The following is a 12,412-nucleotide window of genomic DNA, read 5'->3' as shown; positions in this document are numbered from 1 at the left end:
GCAGCCATTATCCTACCTGACTAAACAAAAGGCATTTGGCCCAAGGCAGAGGTCCCCTTGAACATGCTTTGCCATCTGACTCTAGCAAATGTATGCACTGTTATCCTTGAGTTTGAAGGCTTTGTCAATTGGTGTGGGAATGGGATGGGCCAGAAAGAGCCCCTATGGCAGTCACTAAGATCAGTATAAGAGGCCACTCTCAGCATAACCAGCCCACTTCTCTAGCCACAGATAGGCTCAGCCTCAGTCCCACAACTATGATGCAAGGCACCTAAGCTTCCCAGGGACTGGTCCTAGGGTCCTGGAATCCTAGGATCCTGGGGTCTTTGGGTTCTAGGGACCAGGAGGTATGCAATGATATATCCACTGCATCTGTCTTGCCAGGTCCTGAATGTCTCCTTTGCCTTTGAGCTCATGCAAGATGGAGGGCTAGAAAAGCCTAAACCCCGGCCAGAAGGTACTTTGCCCTTCCCTGGATCTGTGACAGTGGGGTGGGACCTTCATTTATGGGGTCTGTCTGGGTGACATAGGTTCTAAAACCAAGGACACTTTGGGTCCCTTATATAAGATGACTTGGTATGTACATAGAATCCAGGCACTCCCCCATGTGCATTCAGCCACCTGTACGCAATTAATTACATCTATTACTATGTAAGTGTTATGGAAAGAGTTGTTATGGGACTTTGTTGAGGAAATAATGACAAAGGGGAAATTTGACCTGTTCAGTATAAATGCAGTGTCTGTCTGTCTGTTTCTCTCTCTCTCTCTCTCTCTCTCTCTCTCTCTCTCTCTCTCTCTCTCTGTGTGTGTGTGTGTGTGTGTGTGTGTGTGTGTACCCATATACACACAAAGGACAGAGAAGGACATTGAAGGTCTTCCTCTATCACTTTCCACATTATTCCTTTGAGGCAGGTTCTCTCCCTGACCTGGGAGCCTTTGAATTTGTTTTATTCTATTTTTACCAGCTAGGCTGGCAGCCAGCAATCCACAGCAATCCCCCCACTCTCAGATTTCTGGGGATATGAACTCAGGTCCTCATAACCACTAAGCCATCTCTCCAGCCCCGAAAACTTACTAACAATATTTTCTGCATACTGTTGTATGAATTTATACACGTGGAGCCCATGGATACAGAAGGTTGACTGTGTGAGATCAGGAGAAAACAAAACCAGAAGAGAATGATTGGGCACACCTGGAGTGCTTATGCTTGGCTGTATGTGTGCATTGAGAGTGGGAGGCATGTCACTGTTGTCATTGTCCTGGTTCACACTCTTGTGTTACACACATGTAATCAGTACCAACAGTACCATGTTGACATTGGGCTGCAGATAATGTTTGTCAAGTTGGAACTCCTAGAAGAGCCTTGTGCTTGCACCTTCCTGGACACTAAATGGCATGGGGACAAGCAAAGGTTGTGGCTCCTACATCGTGTTGCTTTGTTACCTCCCATCCGAGATCTGCCTTCCAGACCCTGCACCCACAAGGCTGGCACTTGTCTAGCCGGCCTGGAACCCTGCGCATCATCATGCACATTAAAGTTAAGATCACCCTTCACTCAAGGCTCCTGCCACCAATCAAGGAAGGAAAGCATCACTAGCTGCACACATAGCATGAAAGTGGTTGAGATAGAGTACAGCAGGAGGCTGTGTAGATGCAGGAGGGTTGGTCCCTTTTCTATCTGTGTGTAGTAAGGAACAGTGTGATGAACCCAAGGACAGTCAGAATACAGCAGAAAGACTGGCAAGAACCATGACCAACATCAGGATGAAGGAATGAGCCACAGGCCCCACCAGGGATAGGGACCCTAGTTTGTGATACCTGCAGTCCTGAATACTATCAGCTCCAGTGCACAAAGCTGAATGTTTTATTCCCTTTCATTTCCACTGTGTCTCATGTCCATCATTACCTCTAGGGGAGGATCTTTGGAGTGAAGATGCTCTCAGGAGCACTCTCCCTGGTAAGACAAGATTGTCTATTCCAATGTCCCTATGGATGAGCTCTAGCATCCTGCAGCAGCCCCAGCACCTGACTTGGAGAGCACCAGCTTCGCTTTCTTATATTTTGGGTTGTGAGCCTAGCCTTTAATGGCTGAGCCATCTCTCTAGCCCCAGCTTCATTTTCTGTGGTTGGCTCCTTGAATTGCTTCATGGAAACTTCCAACCTGCAGGCCGGAGAGACTTGTCCTGATATGTTGGTGTTTGGATCTTTGTTTCCCTTTAGACAGAGAGAATTTTCTCAGTGTCGATCTATAAGACTGTTTTGGTGTATAGAGAGGTTTCGAATATGATTATTGACCCACTTAATCTGAGACTTCCCGAGCAATGGCAGTGGAAAAACACATGTATCTTATTTGTTGTCACCCTGGGCATCATGCCCATGCGGAAAATTTCCAGTGCGTAAAGGGGGGCTAAAGTAGTGCTCTGTGGAGCTGGACTCTGTGAGCAGCAGATCCCAGCATTCCCTCTGGCTTCTGTGCTTCTACCTGGAAGATGTGACATGGCAAACATTGTAAAGAATTCTTTGACGATGTCTCCAGATCAAAATACCATGATGGAGGCTTTTCCCCTGGCAAGATTCTGAGGTCAGGGGTCCACAGAGCTCTATAACCCTCATGTTACATCTCAGACTTCTGCCACCTGGGCTTCAGAGCCTCTCAGTGCTCTGACAGGCTTAAACTGAGGGTGAGCTTCACATCCACAGCCAGTGGAGGGGCTAAAATACCGGGTGAGGAACCCTGTAACCTGAGAGGCTGAAGTAGGAGGATTGTAGGCTCAAGGCCTGTCTGAGATTTAGAGAATGATTCCAGGCCAGCCTAGGTTACCTAGCAAATTCATGGTCACTCTGGGCAATTTAGTGAGACACTGTCTCAAACTAACATGTAAAATGAAGGCTGGGGATGTGCCTCAGTGGTAGATCACTTGTATAGGACGTCAGTTTAATACCCAGTATGGTGAGTGAAGAAGTGAGGGGAAATGAGGAGAGAAAGGGAGGGGAGAGGAGGAAAATCGAGGCGGAGAAATGAGAAAAGGGAATATTGATGTAAGGCTGGTTGGTGGCTTGTTATTGAGGGGTATGTGTCTTCAAATGAACATGCTTTACTGTTCCCGCTATTCAAGTGGACTCATCATTAAAATGGTCAAGATCCCAGAGTGCCAGGCAGGCTGGGATTCAGAAGCCCAATGCAGTCAGAATCAAACTGTGGACAGCTAGCAGATGGGTGGCATATGCAAACCATGGGGTGTCTGCTGGCTGGGACAGGCTATGTAGTGAGCATCAGCTGATGGCAGGGCAGTTCCCCTGGTCAGCTCAGCATGGGTGGGCTTGGTCTGTGGCCAAAACTGTGAAAGTTGCCCCAGCCCCATTCTCCATAGCCCTGGATATATCGTGCAGAGCTGACAGCAACAGCTTCCTCAAACTCTGGTTATCACAAAGGCATGGAGCCATAGAAACCACAGGGGCAGGGGTTAATGGCCACATCTGTGCAGGAAAACTGTCTCTATCTTATGTTTTTGGGTATCTCCAACACCCTTCATGGCAAGCAAAATATCCCACATGCCAAGAGTCCCCATCCAACTCTTTTTATAGTATACACATTACTTTGGCAAAAGGAACTTGGCAGACATTGAGTTGGTGATCATGGGATGAGAAGATTCTTCCAGACCATTCCAGGAGCCCCCACATCATCACAGCCATCCTGACAAGCTGTAAGAATGTCAGTGTGGTGGGGTATGAGAAAGGCTTGCCTGGCCGATGCAGACTAGATGGTAGGAAGGGGCTGTAAGCCAGGGAGTGTGGGCAGACTCCATGGCAGAAAAAAATCCAGCACAAAGGGTTCTGCACTGAGCCATAGGAGTAGCCAAGACAGCACCTTGACCACATCCTGAAGAGACCGACTGGGGACTTTTGACACCTAGAAGGGAGGTGACAAATCTGTGTTGTAGGCCACCAGATCTGAGATTATTTGTTGTTACAACAGGAAGTAAACATACCCAATGGCCCCACAGCTCCATTCACAGGTATGCACAGCCACAGGCCAGGAGAGAACTCCAAGATAAAACACGGTAGAGTCCTTACACGTTATTGGTGACATTGTCTATCAGTACTGGCACTGTGGAAAATGGTAGGGGTAGTCCTCAGAAAATTATAAATGGAGCTTCTGTGCAATGTGGCAACCCCACTACTGGGTATATATCACAAGGAGATGAGTATGTCAGAGACATACCTTCATCTACCTGTTCACTGTGGCTTGAGTCACGGCACCCAGAAGATAGAATCAACCTGTGTCTGTTAGTGGATGGACAGATAGGAACTATGGGATACTTACTATTCAGCCATAAAAAGGTTGAATTGTTATTTTTTGGGACAACATGCATAGTCTTGGAGGAAATAAATGAAATAAGGCAGATACTAAAGACAAATACCATGCCATCTTTGTCATGTGCAGAATCCAAAGGTAGTGATCTCACAGAAATCAAAAGTGGGGTGATGCTCACCAAAAGATTGGGATAAAGGGGAGCAGGTCAATGAGACATCTTTTTAAATAACCATATTGATTACATTATTTTAACCATTATGTAAAAGATACACAAACAGAGACACTTCATGGAAGTCTACAGCTACTGGATAATTATTTTTATTTAAAAAAAAAAAAACTGGGTAGTGGTGGCCCACACCTTTAATCCCAGCACTTGGGAGGCAGAGTCAGGAGGATCTCTGTGAGTTCAAGGCCAGCCTGGTCTACAGAGCGAGTGCCAGGACAGCCAAGGCTATTATACAGAGAAACCCTGTCTCAAAAGGAGGAGGAGGAGGGGGACAAGGAAACGGGCTGGAGAGATGTCTCAGTGGTCAAGAGCACTGGCTACTTTTCTAGAGGACCTGGGTTCAATTCCCAGACTCACATGGCAGCTCACAACTGTCTGTAACTCCAGAAAATCTGGCATCCTCTGACAGACATCCATGCAGGAAAAGCACATAAAATAAATCATTAATTTAAAAAAAGGGGTTGGTGAGATGGCTCAGCAGACAAAGGTTCTTGCTGCAAGTCTGAAAACTGAGTTTCCCAGAACCCATGTGATAGAAGGAGAGAACCTACTTCCTAAAGTTGCCTTCTGACTTCCAATTCTACACATATAAATAGATTAATAAAGTAATAAAATAATAATAATAATAATAATGGTGTACCTGTACCATCCTCATGGATGGCTCTTGAACAGATGGGAGTCCCTGTTTCCTAGAGAAGGAAGAGGAGATGAAGAATCCTTTCCCTAGGCCCAGGGCTGTTTTCTTCTGGAGCTCTTTGACTCTGACCTGGTTCTCTGTTGATTCCCAGGAACCCACAGCCTTCCCCCTGCTAAGATAATTCAGTCTCTCAGTGCTCTGCTAATTTGCCTGGGTCAGCCTGGATGGCCAGTAGTCAGCTTTTTTTTTTTTTTTTTTTTGGTGAGATCATACGCTAAGCAGTTACCCCTCTGTCCCTACATATACCTGATTGTGGTGACAGGGATGGAGAATCAACTCAGTACAATCAAGAAGCAGGTCTTCTCTGTGAATGGCAACCCCTGCTGTTGTGTAGCATGCTCATGACATAGCTGTATGCAATAATAGCTCTGTTAGTGAGCAAAGGTGAGAAAACTAGAAGGAAACCGTGTGTCCTTAATGTGTTCTAGGCATTCTTCATAAACTTGTTGCCTAGTTTTACCAGTAAGAAAATGGTCAGAGAAGTTGACCACTGGGGTCTTGCAGTGGAGATGGGCATCAAATCATAGTGGACATTAAGTTATAAATCAAATGGCCAGTGCAAATGTCCTCCTATGCTGAACATTAGCTTTCCCTGTCAACTTCAGAGCGCACCTGGCTTTGACAGGCATAGAAGGGGCTGAGTGGTTTAGAGCACTTGCTGCTCTTCCAGAGGTCCCAGGTTTTGTTTTCAGCACCCACATTGGGCAGTACAAGCATGTATAACTCAACTCCAGGAGCTCTGATGCCCTCTTCTGGCCTCCAGAGGTCCCTGCACGCATGTGGTGTGCATACAAACAATCAGGTACACATGCAAATCCACATTACAAAGAAGAGGGGGAAGAGAAAACATGAACTCCCAGATTCCATGTATACCTGCCTTTGCGAAGCTACCCCAGCGTGCAGCCCACAGCCTCCTGATTCTGCCTGTCTACTGTGCTATGAGCACTTCTCAGAGCTGTTTGTGGGTGGAGAGAATGGGAATCAGCCCAGATGCCATATAATGGCACCTGGAAAGGTGATTCTGATGGGACTTGGGACATCACGTGCAGGGTACCATGACAGGGCTCTGCCACCAGCCAGGGTCTCAAATGGAGACTGAAAGGGGTGGAGGGAAGGGAGAAATGTTGGGTTCTGTGACTCTCCAGATATCCCAGTAGCCAGTTCTCCATCAGCAAGGGATTTTGATGTGCATCTGGACACAGCTGGAGAAGAGCAGGATTGGTTTGCAACCAGGATACCAGAATCAGACGTGAGGGAACTCTTAAGACAGTCTGTAGCTCGGGACCCTCAGCTTGAAGCCAGTTAGTGCTTGGAGTCTTAGCATCAGTACATGTGACTATTGGAGCTGCAGCCACAGCTACTATAGCCTAAAGGCTAAGGGAACCCCCACTCAACCCACTAGGGGCTCTGACTTCCCACTCTGTCTTGATGGAACTTTGGTCTCACCTCTCCCCATCCCCAGGGGCTCTGTGCTAAGTCTCCCATCTTGGAGCCCAGGTCAGCTTTTGACTTAGGTCATCTGCCTCATGTGAGCTACACACTCATACCTTTAAATACCATTTCCATATTTAAAATGACACAAGAGTAGAGCTGAATACCCAACCTAGGTCAGTACAGGAGGAATGCAACTCTCCCATGTGCCCTATGTTCTCCTTTCCATAGCACAGTCCTCTCCCTGCCCAACTTCCCTCTCTTAGGGCACCTGCTGTCTTGACTTCACTCATCAGCAGCACCTGCCACCCTTATGTTGCTGGGGTTGGGGGGGGGCAGTTGCTGTTCCTTATTTTACTTCCTACGTGTACTTTCCTAGATAGCAGAATTCCTTTTTTTCTTCCTTTGTTTACTCTAGTTCTTAAAAGACTGGCTCACTGAGGAAAGACAGAGGAGAAGAAGGTGGAGGAGACTGCAGAGAGTAGAGGGGTACCCTGGGAAGTGGATGGATGAGTGGGCAGAAGGAAGCAGGAAGAAATTAGTTCCTAGCCTCTGCTCTGTGCAGGCCTGTGCCCTCCTCCCATCTTTCTCTGAAGAGCCTAAGTGTTGCCATCATCATCTGTCGTCTTCGTTGTCTTCTTCTTCCTCCTCCTCCCCTTCCTCCTCCTCCTCTTCTTCCTCTTCTTTCTTCCTTTTCCTTCTCTTCCTCTTCTCTTCCTCCTCCTCCTCCTCTTCTTTTTCTTTGCCTCAAGCTCAGAACTTTGTCTGCCTCTTCTTCCCAAGTGCTGGGATTAAAGGCATGTGTCACCACACCCGGCTCAAGTGTCCCCTTCTTCACAAACACAGGTAACACTCTGATGAAGGTGGAGGCAAGGGAGAAGAGCCTTAGGGACAGAGGAGACTGGACATAGCCAAGATAAACACCCTTCTTACCTGCAGCTGCTATGTCCATGGTGAAGTCACACTCTAGGGTGACAGCTGTATTTCTGTGGGACTGAATCCCTAGTACCTGGCCTCTTCTTCCTTTATTGCTTGCCTGCTCTGAGGTCTCGATGCACATCTACTCATCCTTACACACACACCTGCTCCTGATGGCCCTGAGTCCCACTGAGACCATACTCAGAAGATGAGGATGAGTGCTGGATGGTAGGGGGCCATCACTGCCAATTTTGGAGCATGACCCACAGAGGCCACTGATGAGTTTTGTCTCTCCACAGACATTGTCAACTGTGACCTGAAGTCCACACTGAGAGTGCTCTACAACCTCTTCACCAAGTACCGGAACGTGGAGTGAGGACCCAGTCTGTCTACCTGCCTGGTCTCTCTCACTGCAGGCTGTCTGGACCAGCTTCCCATCTGCCTTATCCTGCTTGCTCCCATCTCTTGCTCTATGCTCTCCCATAAGCCCAGCGACCACCCAGAGATAGTGGACATTAAAATCAGTAAGGCTAACCACATCCATAGGCCCTGGGGACTGACCTAGCAGTGACTTGGGAAATTGTCCCCATTCAAATTCAGATCCCAGATGTCCCTACATGTGCTGTGGGAATCGGCACAGCCTAGAGACTGTCCCACAGAGCATAGAAATGAAGATCAGAGTTAGTCCCCACATGAAGGGAAATCTCTGTTGTGTTCAAGTTCACTAGCCTCATGCTGCCATTAAAGGAGAGGTCATTCTCCCCTTTTACAGACGAGGAAACTGAGGCTCAAAGATTTGGAGATTTACTACTCATTAGCATGTATTTTTCCTCTTTGGGCAACTTACTGATTAATAACTGGTCAACTGTGTTCCATTCTGTATGTATCCTAAAGTGTGTGCATGCTCGAGCAGACTCGCCTTACCTGCATATACCTGCTTCCTCTAGCAGACAAGACACTCTGATCTCACCCTAGGGCAGGCCAGGTCAGAGCTGGGTGATTCGCACTAAAATTGCCAAATTGAATTTAACTCAATTAATAGTGTGTGTGTGGCAGGAGCCGTGTCCCTCAAATCCTTTGTACAAATGAAAATTACCCTTAATTCCTTCAGATTTGTAATAAGCCCACGCTCCGGTTGCAGGATGACATTTGGGAAGGGTTCTGTTTGGAATTAATAGAGTGCCCATTTCGCAGCCTTTTTGCTTGATTGCATGTAATGGATGTGCCCTATATTTTCCTGCAAAGTAAGTACTCAATTCATTATCGTTAGGCAAATGTAGGGTATACTCGCACATGGCAGAGAGCTGGGCACAGACCCACTGGAGCATCGCCTGAGAAGTAGGGCTCATCAATGGGAGACCCTTGAACTTTAAAAAAAAGGGACCTCCTTTTTGCCTTCTAATTGGTCATTTAGAGCATTCTGGCTAAGTCTGCCCACATGCAATTACTGGCTAATTCCAGTTGAGGAAAATGTCAGTCATTTAAACCAAAGCTCAGCATCTAGATTCCTCACTTGAGTGACTCGAGGGCTGCAGGTTACATATCTCCTGGAGCAAACCTGACTTGGAAGGAAAGTTCTGCTGTGCCAGTCTGCATCTGGGTCCTGTAGAAAAAACAAAGGGGCTGGTGGGTAGAGGGAGGGTCAGACTTAAGGGAACAAGAATTGGGGTAGGAGAGCTTAATACTAATGTGTTTAACATGTGGGGGATACCCTCAGAGACAGAGCTGCTGCTATGGTCCTTGGCCTTTGTGCTCTTCAATTGAGAGGGTCTTGAGATAATGACTTATGCTACTGCTGTCCTCACAAAACTCTTATACATACGCCAGGGAGTTGCCAGCTTGGGTTGCCTCCAGAAGTGTGATGACCACCTTGTCACTCTTGTCTTAGTTACATTCCTCATTGGAACAAGATAACCTGACAAAAGCAATTTAAGGGAAGAAAGACTTGTTTCTAAAGGCACACAGCCTATTGTGGAAGGCAAAGCATTGGAGCAGGAGATGCCATGGTAGGAAGAGCATGCAGTCAGGCTCCCTTACCTCAGAACAAGGCATGTATGTCAGAACAAGAGAACAGAGAGGGAGTGGGGCTGGGCTATCAATCCCAAAGGCCCTCCCCCAGTGAGACTCCACCTCCTAAAGGTTTCACAGATTTTCAAAACAGTGCCACCAGCTGAGAAACACAAGTGTTCAAAAGGAACCTGTGGGGGACTTTTTCCACATTCAAACTCAAACATCTAGTAAAGCCTTCGGAGTTTGAAGATTCACCAAGATGGCTTTCCACAACATTCCACATGCTCTTGTTTCTTTTTATACTGGCCATCCAGGGCAGCTCAGAACCCAGAACGTTTAGATCTGCTGTGCACCTCCCTGTTTTGTTCTAGGAATTGTTACTTAGCACTGTGAGCGTCTAAGATGTGAAGGCAATGTTCTGCCTTTTGTTGATCTATGTGTACAAACAGAATTCTTTTTTGCATAATTAATGAAATATCTTATTTTTCATTAGGATTAATGTTGGTCTCACACTCTTTTAAATTCCTGGCAGGCAATTGAGATTAGTAGCTGTTTGGCCTGTGTGAGCATTACTGAAGCAGAGTGAAATAAGAGGCCTGCCTCCACTTGAACACACTTTGCTCTTGGGTTGTGCCTTGTCCCTGATGCTCAAGCCATTAGTACATAGTACCTTCCTAAGAGCACTCCTTTAGGTCTTTGTGTTATCACCAGTAGAGAAACCATACCAGAGCTCTGAAAGTTTCTTAATAGTTTGCCAGTGTACCCAATAACTGGGCATTGGGACTAAGGTCTTTGCCTCATTCCAGAGTCCCGGGCTTGTGTCTGATATATAACCCTGTCATCTCATGGAGATGGGTGTTTTCCTTTAGATTCTAGGATCACATACTTCAGACATGAGCATGGTTTTGAAGAAGAAAGAGACATCATCATTATAAGTAATCAAACAGCCTTCATCTCCTAAGAAAATAGAGGAAGGAAAAAACTGAGACAAGAATCATCCTGGCTCACAGTTTGAGGGCATGGGGGAGGGGGAGGGTGGAGAGGCGTGGCAGCAGGAGTGTGAGGCAGCTGTCATATGCAAGCAGGAAGCTGCTGCTCAGCTTGCTGATTTTTTATTTAATCTGGGACCCCAGCCTATGGAGTGGTGCCACCACAGTCAGGGTGAGTCTTCCCATCTCAACTAATCATCATAATTAATAGTTAATGCATAAGTAACACAGAATTCAGAAATTGGGAACCATGTCTGATAAAAATCCTAAATATCCATCTCTCCTTTTCCCTATCGGTCTCCACCTTCCAAGGAGATGACTCCCTTGATCCATTTCTTCTGCATGATTCCAGAAATACTCTGTGCAAATAAAGCCTGAATGTACATACAAAATCTTTGCTGTGCTTTTTCCCAATATAGATATCCCATTATATATACTCTCCTATGCGTTGTCTTTCATTGTGTTAAATCTTGGAGGTCCATCTTCCATGAGACATTAAATGAACCGTTTTAAATCTTCTAAACTGTTTCTCATGGATGATTTGTACACTTTTCAAAATGAGAATCTGAGTGCTGTGTTCATCCAAATGCATAGCTCTAGTCTGCTTGAGGTAGGAAGGAAACCCCAGCCCAAAGGCTGAAAAAGCAGCATCCTCAGCACAGGACTGAAGACATCTCATCAGAGCATCTCATGCTCCTGGAACCAAATTTTTCTAAGTCTTCCTTTGGAACATAATGGTAAATTGTGTGTATTTTTTTTCTCATGGCTAGTGATCTGGGATTGGGACCCAGAGTCTTACACAAATTAAACATCCTCTACTGCAGACACACACACACACACACACACACACACACACACACACACACACACAAACACACACAAACACACACAAAACCCAATGTGTATGATTTGATTAAGGTTTCATTTTTGCACACAATTAGGTCAACTAATTGGCAATTGACTAAGAAAGCCTTTTAAAGGCTACTGCATCCCTTGCAATATTGTGAAGTCCAACTGTCTGCCAGGCTGCAAGAAAAGACACATCTCCCATATGCAGATAGACTTCATCTACCCCTAAGTCTTGGAGAAAGCTTCCTTATCGGCCACTCACCAGCAGTCTTGAGTTGTTTGCAATTTCCAGCTGCTGCCATAGGGACTTTTTAATTATGGATCATCAGCATTGTCATTATCAGCTCATTTTGTTGTGGGTTGCTTGGTTAACCCTACAGAGGATATTGGAGCTTATTTACATCAACAGAATTCCAGGGTTGTAATTTTCCAATAACTAGACTCCCCAACATGTATACATTGCGGTTCCCATATGAATCACCCTTCTCTAGTATAAGAGCACATGTATACATCATCCACTCTCTGACCCCCCCCAATTAGTGCTCATTTATTTTTCCACTGGAAAATGAGACTAGATGGAGTCCATAAGTCAGATAGTTTCATGCTGCCTAAGTAGCAAACTATTTGAGACTCACTGCCTTTAATGCAGCCCCTCCTCAGGAATCTAAGATGGATGCTCCATCCTACCCTTGCAAAAGGAATATATCCTCACACCTTCTCTAATCCCAACAATGAATAAAATCACTCCCATCATATTCACTTGTAACTACTAGAAAATACAAGACAGTCATGCAAACACTGAGAACAGGAGAACCACACTGAGGTACGGTACCACATGGTCGATTGACACACTCACTGGCTATATAAAAATTTAAGAATATTTTTTAATTTTTCCTATGTTTTGTATGCGAGTGTTTTGTCTCCATGTGTGTACACATGCACCACATACACATAGACCTTCTACAGATGTCCGAAGA

General features: G+C 45.9%; 1 protein-coding gene across 2 annotated transcripts in view; it reads left to right on the top strand.

Annotated features, from left to right (window-relative positions):
* Positions 1–11,022, top strand: part of Parva (parvin alpha) — a 155,703-nt gene extending 144,681 nt beyond the window's left edge. For both annotated transcript variants that reach the window (XM_027410101.2, XM_027410102.2), the window contains exons 12-13: positions 385–457; positions 7,887–11,022. In XM_027410101.2, the coding sequence (XP_027265902.1) occupies positions 385–457; positions 7,887–7,963 (150 nt within the window). In that variant the 3' untranslated portion in view covers positions 7,964–11,022. The remainder of the gene's footprint in view (positions 1–384; positions 458–7,886) is intronic.
* The last annotated feature ends 1,390 nt before the right edge of the window (positions 11,023–12,412 follow it).

This window comes from Cricetulus griseus, chromosome 3 (genome assembly GCF_003668045.3).
Source record: "Cricetulus griseus strain 17A/GY chromosome 3, alternate assembly CriGri-PICRH-1.0, whole genome shotgun sequence".
NCBI classification, from domain to species: Eukaryota; Metazoa; Chordata; class Mammalia; order Rodentia; family Cricetidae; genus Cricetulus; species Cricetulus griseus.
Note: the sequence above shows the minus strand (reverse complement) of the source record. Positions and strands in the feature narration are given on the sequence as shown.